Source organism: Diaphorina citri, unplaced genomic scaffold (genome assembly GCF_000475195.1).
Source record: "Diaphorina citri unplaced genomic scaffold, Diaci psyllid genome assembly version 1.1 scaffold166, whole genome shotgun sequence".
NCBI classification, from domain to species: Eukaryota; Metazoa; Arthropoda; class Insecta; order Hemiptera; family Psyllidae; genus Diaphorina; species Diaphorina citri.
In genome coordinates, this window is record NW_007377603.1 from 28,427 (window position 1) to 37,900 (window position 9,474).

A 9,474-nucleotide genomic window follows, 5' to 3' on the forward strand; every position below is an offset into this window, starting at 1 on the left:
TCTTCAGATTTAGCTTTTTTTTCAACTTTACTTATCCCTTTTTCTCCCTCCTTCCCTCCCCGTTTTTCCCACAAGTCCCATAACGGGTAGGGGAATCACCTTGTAATACTCCCACTACGGTATTACGACATGCAAAATCTAATAAAAAACACAGCCAGACATTTTTCCCCGTGCAAATTATAGTGAACTGCGGCACTTATTGTCTTCGGAATTGAAAGAAGAAATAGGTACACCTAACTCACCTATGTACAATGTACATACCTACACCATGGAAATACATTGGATATTAAGATCTATTACCTATAAGTGCCAAAATGAGGTAATTTATAAAAGACAAAACTACAGCACGTTAAGTAAACGAGTAAAGAAATTGGTTCGAAAATGAAGCATTAGGTAATTAGGTGCTATAAAGGTAAATACTAAATACCTACCTAGTAATAGTGATGTAAGCACCTAAGTAATTAGAAGAGACAAAGCGGACGTAGACGAAAGAGAGTGGGGTAAACATTGCTCATTATTGGTAAGTCGTTAATAGAGGTAGACTAGTAGATTATATGTATGTGATAGCAATAATAATATTATGCTTGTAGGGAAAAGTGGGGTAATAGTGCGCATAAGGCTTGTCGCATAGTGGAAGTGTAGTCGCGCGAATTTTTGTAGCGACTTTCCGTGAAAAAGTCTGAAAATCCAAACATTCCAAACTTATAAAAATCATACAGACATTTCACAATGGAGTCGCGCGACTTGGGTCTCCTTGAGTGTGAGAGGTCTGATCATTTTCATAGGTTAGGCTTGGTCTCACATCATTGTCACAGGTTTGGTTTTGCAGCTGACTACGCACTACTGAAAGTCGCGCGTCTACGCTTCCAATGTGAGATGGGCTTTAGGATTTTCAGGTGACTAAGCTTGTAATGTGCGAGAGACCCAATGGTAAGTATTTTCATATTTTCACAGGTTTGGTTTTGCAGCTGACTACGCACTACTGAAAGTCGGACGTCTACGCTTCCAATGTGAGATGGGCTTTAGGATTTTCAGGTGACTAAGCTTGTAATGTGCGAGAGACCCAATGGTAAGTATTTTCATAATTAGTAGAGACTTACCTGAGTGAAATAGGCCGGCAGCACACATCTCTGATCGTCCAGTCGACAGCTTTGTACTCTCTCCAACAGCTCGAACAGGTCTTGTGTTGTGTTCTGCAAACAGAAGATAGGGTGGCATATTTATTACTGAAGATAGTCCTAAAATAATAATAATAGTGCTTATTTATACTGCTCGCATAGGACTGAAAAGTCCCTTTACTCCAGCAGTAGGCTACTAGTCCTAAACTAGTGCAATAGTCCTAAACTAAAATAATAATAATAATAGTCCTTATTTATACTGCTCGCATAGGACTGAAAAGTCCCTTTACTCTAGCAGTAGGCTACTACTATTATTGTTGTCAAATTCTCAAATTATATTGAGGATAAAATTCCAAACCTCGGCTGGGATTGAACCCAAGCCCCCCTGTTTACCAGGCGAGCGCCTTGACCACTACACCACCGAGGCAGGTGGTGGGACCACTACACCACCGAGGCAGTAAAATGAACGTGGTACATAAGGAGTCAGTAGAGACCGCCTTATTACTGAAGATAAAACCCAGAGGGCTGTATTCGCGCCCATGTCATTTTTCTCTAAAAAAAACCGCTCAGCAAGTTCAATTGCCTCTGTGAATGTGGTAGGCAGAATTTTGGCGTTTCAAATGTCAGACAGGTGAAATAAATCACGAAAGTAAATTTGAACTGTTTTCCCCAGCAACATCAAGTGACAGACCTGACAGGTGGGGTGATGGGGGACTTTCCCCATGTTTTCACAACTGGCAACTGATAGTGGATTGAGGTAAATCATTTATTTATAGCACGATGCTGGGATGAAGCCTGGAAAATACTTTCAATAACGAAGTGCGCAATTTTCCTTTGAACCCCTTCACGTAGGCCGAATATAATGCCTATGAATTATTAAATCTGCTATATGTTAATTGGAATTCTCCTAACCTTTTGAATCAAGCAGTCAGAAAATACCTGGAATTTGAGAATATAAAGGGGATAAGGGGGAGCAAGAAAGGGAAAGCTAAGTCAATTTTCATTTAGTGAACTGATAGTGGATTGTGGTAAATCATTTATTTCTAGCACGATGCTGGGATGAAGCCTGGAAAATACTTTCAATAACGAAGTGCGCAATTTTCCTTTGAACCCCTTCACGTAGGCCGAATATAATGCCTAATATGAATTAATAAATCTGCTAAATGTTAATTGGAATTCTCCTAACCTTTTGAACCAAGCAGTCAGAAAATACCTGGAATTTGAGAATATAAAGGGGATAAGGGGGAGCAAGAAAGGGAAAGCTAAGTCAATTTTCATTTAGTCAAGACCTTGACTAAATGAAATTTTCATTTAGTCAAGACCTTGACTAAATGAAAATAATAATTTTAATATTTGAGTTCTTAAGTGAAGAAGGGGACCATCTGACTGGGGCATCCGGACTTTGGTTTTTCATTCTTTGCACCTTAAACCCATCTTGATTCTTCCATTATTTTCTTCTTGTTAAAACTACTAAGTAAATAGATACCAAGCCGATAAAATACTAGGAGTATCTGACTGGGGCATCCGGACTTTGGTTTTTCATTCTTTGCACCTTAAACCTTAAACCCATCTTGATTCTTCCATTATTTTCTTCTTGTTAAAACTACTAAGTAAATAGATACCAAGCCGATAAAATACTAGGAGTACCTGTTTTCTTTATACCTACCATTTTTACTGTCAAAAGGAGAAGAATACCTGGCCGAAGCATAAACCAGGCGCTTGTAAATTCTCTCCTCGTAATGCTTCGATGATTACTCCTAAAATTATGAATGTTTTACGAACCTGGCCGAAGCATAAACCAGGCGCTTGTAAATTCTCTCCTCGTAATGCTTCGATGATTACTCCTAAAATTATGAATGTTTTACGAGGAACAAATGTGCTCAACTCAACAAAATTTACATAATATAGTTTTCAACACAATATACGATGGTATAGTGGTCGGTTTACAAATATGTAGAAATGGGAAGGTAGTCCCTATAGGTATACGTTTTGAGTATTAGGTAATAGTTATCACCTCAACAAAATTTACATAATATAGTTTTCAACACAATACGATGGTATAGTGGTCGGTTTACAAATATGTAGAAATGGGAAGGTAGTCCCTATAGGTATACGTTTTGAGTATTAGGTAATAGTTACCCGTGTATATCAGTGAGGTATTCACACAATTTCCCAACCTGAAACTCCCGAAATCAAGGTTGAATGGTAATTTTAGAATTTTCCCCGGAGCGGTATGTTCATATGCTTTGAAATTTGACCACTAGAGGGGTACACTCCGCCTGGCCTGAACCAATGAAATGGTCCATACATTATCTAACCTGGTATCTAATATGACTATTATCTGTAACTGAGATATTTATGTTGAGATAATAAAGGCAGCTATTATGTATTTGATTTCAATAATATCGAGATCAGTGCCGGGGAGTAAGTTTGAGGTGCAGGGGTGAAAACATCGTCCTTTTAATTTTCTCTCTTAAAAAAACTCTCATCCCTGTATCTAATATGACTATTATCTGTAACTGAGATATTTATGTTGAGATAATAAAGGCAGCTATTATGTGTTTGATTTCAATGATATCGAGATCAGTGCCGGGGAGTAAGTTTGAGGTGCAGGGGTGAAAACATCGTCCTTTTAATTTTCTCTCTTAAAAAAACTCTCATCATAGAAAATACAATAAAGATGAAGAAGGTACTAGGGTACGACAAACATTAAAATTCAAAATATGGTGCCTACAAATTTCGAGAATTTGGCTGGCTATTGTCAGGTTGATGAGTACTAGGGTACGACAAACATTAAAATTCAAAATATGGTGCCTACAAATTTCGAGAATTTGGCTGGCTATTGTCAGGTTGATGACTTATTCCGCAACAGCCTTTGCAAGTTTTGATGAAGAAAAATTAGGCCAAAGGAAAGGTGAAAAACAACCCAAGAGCAGAGTCCTGGAAAATGAGAGGTGCAAAAAATCATCGAATCAATACAAAACAATTGGTTCAGAAAAAGAGGGCATCAAAAATTATTTAAAAGAATGGGTCAATTCTACGAACACGAACAAACAGAGAGCTCAAGTTAATAAAAACAAAACTAGTTGTGATGAAAGCTGATGAAAATTTATGACACGATCACTGTGCATTCAATGAAGAGGTAAATCCTTATGACATACTATGCCGCGGTGATTTATAGAGACATGCTATCCACAGGTGATTTACGACTATCGGGGACATCTGGACGTGCTATGTGTGGTACCCATACTGTCCCTACAGAACCTGGTAACGAACTGGTGAAATCTGTTCACTCTCTACGTAAATAACGTGGTAAAAGCGGTGTTGTTTTAGGATTTAAAATTTATAAGTAGCACCAGGAAAAACGTCGTCGTCCTTTGCGACGAGGTAAATGAAGAATGTTAGAAACCTAGTAGAAACCAAATTACAAACAGCAAGAAATAGGTATCCCGTTACCTAAAAGTACTCGTAGTAAGTACCCTTGCCCAATAAATAGAACAAAAAGAAGCCAGCCGGGTAGGGAGTGGACAGAAGAAAATCAAATCAATTTATAGCCTTAATTATTATTTTATCTTACATCCCCGTGGATGTAGGACCCGAAAATTTATGACTGTCGTAATGAAAAATAAAAGAAAAAGTCCAGAGATCATAAATAATAATACAATCGGAGGGAGGGAGAGAGAGAGAGAGAGAGAGAGCAAAATAGGACAATAATAGAAAACTTTCTTCCTCTGCTGTGCTGCTCTTCTCCTTTTTTCCCGACCGATGAAGATAGTACAGAACATAAGGAGGAAGGGAGAGAGAGAGAGGAAGAGAGAGAGAGAGAGAGAGAGAGAGAGAGAGAGGGGGGGGAGAGAGAGAGGGAGAGAGAGAAGTTATAGGAAATGTTATAACAATATTATTAGTGGAGATGACAAATTCACCATGTACAATTGTACGTACATCCATATTAAATCACTAATGAAATACAATGATCATTGTTTAACTCGACTAGTATGTAGCAGAAATGAAGCTGTTTCTGTGTAAGTGCCTAAAGGTTCCTACGTTCTATCTACTAGTCTAACCATCCCTTGAGGCTAGCTACTACCCTACTTGAAACTACAGACCTCCACTTTATAGAACAAGGCAAGATACCTACAAAATATAAGACGTAGAAATCAACACAATGCGCGGAACTTCATTGAAAACCAAAACCTTTTCAATTGGTTTCAAGGGGAACTCACAAAATCTCTGAAAAACACAATCTACATTGGAAGCACACAAAAACCATCCAAGAGAGCTGGTAAAATTCGTTCTCATGAGTAAAATATATGCGCTATTTAAGTTGGAATTCGGCATGTGGGTAGTTACAACCGGAGGGTAAAGTGGCTATTGTATCATAGAATATAGTCGAGCACAAACCAAATCATAGCTAGGAACCAGCCGAGCTGTTTCTGTATAAGTGCCTAAAGGTTCCTACGTTCTATCTACTAGTCTAACCATCCCTTGAGGCTAGGTACTACCCTACTTGAAACTACAGACCTCCACTTTATAGAACAAGGCAAGATACCTACAAAATATAAGACGTAGAAATCAACACAATGCGCGGAACTTCATTGAAAACCAAAACCTTTTCAATTGCTTTCAAGGGGAACTCACAAAATCTCTGAAAAAAACAATCTACATTGGAAGCACACAAAACCATCCAAGAGAGCTGGTAAAATTCGTTCTCATGTGTAAAATATATGCGCCATTTAAGTTGGAATTCGGAATGTGGGTAGTTACAACCGGAGGGTAAAGTGGCTATTGTATCATAGAATATAGTCGAGCACAAACCAAATCATAGCTAGGAACCAGCCTACCACTGTTTCAAAGAATCTGTGTATGCTGTGTTAAAGTAGTTTTATAAAGTAAATCAGTGGAGAACAGACAGACGAGTGAAATAGTAAACTAGGGTGCGAAATGTAGCTGTGGGATAGCTGTTAATTTATCTTACTAGGATAGATCCTAGTAAGATAAATTATTATAAGTCTACAAGAAATACCAAGAAAAAATTATGATCATCAGAGATCAACCCCTTGGTCTATCTAGAACTGAAAGTAAAGTAAATATTAGAGAGTTTTGCAGCCAAAATTAGCCATGCTGTGTTAAAGTAGTTTTATAAAGTACGAGTAAATCAGTGGAGAACAGACAGACGAGTGAAATAGTAAACTAGGGGGCGAAATGTAGCTGTGGAATAGCTGTTAATTTATCTTACTAGGATAGATCCTAGTAAGATAAATTATTATAAGTCTACAAGAAATACCAATATAAAATTATGATCATCAGAGATCAACCCCTTGGTCTATCTAGAACTGAAAGTAAAGTAAATATTAGAGAGTTTTGCAGCCAAAATTAGCGTCCCGTTAATTGAACTTTTTAACGTTAGTTGAATTCTGCACATGCGCAAAAACGTGTTTACGTCAAATAACGTTAAAGGGTTCAACGGAACACTAATTTTGGTAGCAAAAACTCGCTATCAACTCAGCAACGCTACGTGTTAAGTGTTAACACGTGAAACTCTATAGACCCGGGTAAAGGATTACTTGCTCCGTCAAATCGGAAAATGAGGATTTACTGATACACCTAGAAGTCCTAGCCTAGAACATTTTAATATTATAAGACACTAATTTTGGTAGCAAAAACTCGCTATCAACTCAGCAACGCTACATGTTAAGTGTTAACACGTGAAACTCTATAGACCCGGTAGTAAAGGATTACTTGCTCCGTCAAATCGGAAAATGAGGATTTACTGATACACCTAGAAGTCCTAGCCTAGAACATTTTAATATTATAACAATAGTATAACTTACACCTACAGCACTGTAAAAGTGGGCGCAAGACTAATAGGATAGCTAGGCAATATTGTACCAGAGCAACACCTTGGAACACAGGTTCCCTGTCAGCAATACAAGATATGGGATAATGATGCACCAATCCAATCTATGATTATAACACTGTCGACAAGTCTTGCTGACAGCTTCCCAAAGAAGGATTTAGGTTTATAAACTACCAAATACAGAAAACGGGAAATATTTCACCTTTCAAGCAAACCGTTTTGTCGAAATTTAAAATAGGCAGATTTCATTATTGAAACCGTTTTTAAAACAAAATGTTTAAATTGGTGTTCTTAGAAGAATATCTTAATAGGCAGATAGCAGGCCGATACGCGTGGGTGTAAAAAGAAATGTAGAGCTTTGACCTGGACCCAGTATTATTGGTCTACATGGGTCATTGTCATAGGAGGGTGTTCCATGAAAGCTCAAAAATTGTGGACTAAGAGAAGATGAAATAACGATTTTCAGTGTATACAAGATATGGGATAATGATGCACCAATCCAATCTATGATTATAACACTGTCGACAAATCTTGCTGACAGCTTCCCAAAGAAGGATTTATAGAAACTACCAAAACCAAATACAGAAAACGGGAAATATTTCACCTTTCAAGCAAACCGTTTTGTCGAAATTTAAAATAGGCAGATTTCATTATTGAAACCGTTTTTAAAACAAAATGTTTAAATTGGTGTTCTTAGAAGAAAAAAATATCTTAATAGGCAGATAGCAGGCCGATACGCGTGGGTGTAAGAAGAAATGTAGAGCTTTGACCTGGACCCAGTATTATGGGTCTACATGGGTCATTGTCATAGGAGGGTGTTCCATGAAAGCTCAAAAATTGTGGACTAAGAGAAGATGAAATAACGATTTTCAGTGGAGAGGCCGAATTCCCAAAACACAATATGACAAAAAATACAGTTTAATAAAAGAAGTTAGTAGGTAAGCAAACTTGACAAGCTCTACAAACTCGGGATTTGGAAAGACAAAATGCTGACAGCTTACCTTGAACTTTTCACTTTGGCCCATATTTGGTGAGGTGGTGGTGGTTTTGTCATTGGAGTGAGTTCTGCAATACAACGGCTCATCTGTTTGGTGTCTTCTGTAACAAACGGAATGAGAAACAATAGGTAAGGAACAAATATTTATATAATTTCAAAATTTTCAACTCTTCTTCTTTCTGTTATGTGCAAGTTTTCATAAATCTCGGAGTTTGACAATGTTGAGAATATTCAGGGCTCTTAAACGGCAGATTTTACTCTTTCTACTTTCTAGCTAGACATCTCTCCCATTTTAGTAGCATACACAAATGAGTTTTAGAAAGTAACTGTTTGAGTTGTGTCACCTACTCGGGTGAAACTTGGTAATACAATTCCTAATACTTAGGACAGACATACAGTTCCACAAATTTCAAAACCAAATCCCTGTCGTCGTAAAACAATACATAAAACCTCAAAAAGTATGATAAATAATCAAATTACGAGCTCTTGAATCTGAAATATCCAGTCCTTTTCGTCACATTTCTTGAGAAGCGCAGAATCACATTTCCGACAACGTTGTTCCGGTAGGTCTTCATTGAGAAGCAATCCATCCTGAATCAAAAACACTCTGCAGACCTCAATCTCTTCTTCGTATTCGTTTCAAATATTGGCGACCATCCTTGCTATGATGACTTTATTGACGGCTGCTCTGAACAGTTCAGTAGTTGTTTTGGAGAACCAGGTCCTCAGGTTTTTTCTACGCCTCAATCTCAATCCGTATAAAATTTTCCGTCTGGATTACCAGAACTGAATACGTACTGATACTACCTAGTGCCTATAGATCACTAGAAGGGTATCATTGGTACTCAGTGCCTGGACCGAGATACCAATGTTATGTACGAGGTATTTACGAGTACAAATGATAGGCTTGTCGCTTTTCTTGTGCTCGCGTGCGGTGTGCAAGATTAATGTGTCCCCTCACTTAATGAGCATAAGTGTTTTAAATATTGGCGACCATCCATGCTATGATGACTTTATTGACGGCTGCTCTGAACAGTTCAGTAGTTGTTTTGGAGAACCAGGTCCTCAGGTTTTCCCTACGCCTCATTCTCAATCTGTATAAATTTTTCTGGCTGGATTACCAGAACTGAATACGTACTGATACTACCTAGTGCCTATAGATCACTAGAAGGGTATCATTGGTACTTAGTGCCTGGACCGAGATACCAATGTTATGTATGAGGTACGAGTACAAATGATAGGCTTGTCGCTTTTCTTGTGCTCGCGTGCGGTGTGCAAGATTAATGTGTCCCCTCACTTAATGAGCATAAGCATAATAAATTCAACCATTGTGCCACACAGCATACAGTGTAACATGGAGAGCTAATAAATTTGCAAGCGTTTGTGTCTCCTCCTCTGTATGTCTTTCCCTGAGGAGTCATTATCCCGAAATTTATAGGTTGCATAATAGTAAGGATCATGTGTACGGGGAAAAAAGCTCTAAGATGATCACGTAACGGTGA

General features: G+C 38.0%; 1 protein-coding gene across 1 annotated transcript; it reads right to left on the bottom strand.

Moving 5' to 3' along the window:
* Positions 1-1,057: 1,057 nt before the first annotated feature.
* LOC103505338 lies at positions 1,058-8,683 on the bottom strand. Its single transcript, XM_026820675.1, has 3 exons — positions 8,453-8,683; positions 7,977-8,073; positions 1,058-1,193 (listed from the first exon to the last, which is right to left on the bottom strand). The coding sequence occupies exons 1-3, from the start codon at positions 8,560-8,562 to the stop codon at positions 1,086-1,088; spliced, it is 315 nt and encodes a 104-aa protein (XP_026676476.1). The 5' UTR covers positions 8,563-8,683; the 3' UTR covers positions 1,058-1,085.
* Positions 8,684-9,474: the final 791 nt, after the last annotated feature.

What these genes read in the sequence shown, in the direction of transcription:
- LOC103505338 (XM_026820675.1), bottom strand. Translation starts at nt 8,562, where the DNA reads ATGGATTGCTTCTCAATGAAGACCTACCGGAACAACGTTGTCGGAAAT. An exon ending in TATTTCAGATTCAAGAGCTC is followed by an intron (nt 8,074 to 8,452) that starts GTAATTTGATTA and finishes CGTTTGTTACAG; the next exon opens with AAGACACCAAACAGATGAGC. An exon ending in GCCAAAGTGAAAAGTTCAAG is followed by an intron (nt 1,194 to 7,976) that starts GTAAGCTGTCAG and finishes TTCTGTTTGCAG; the next exon opens with AACACAACACAAGACCTGTT.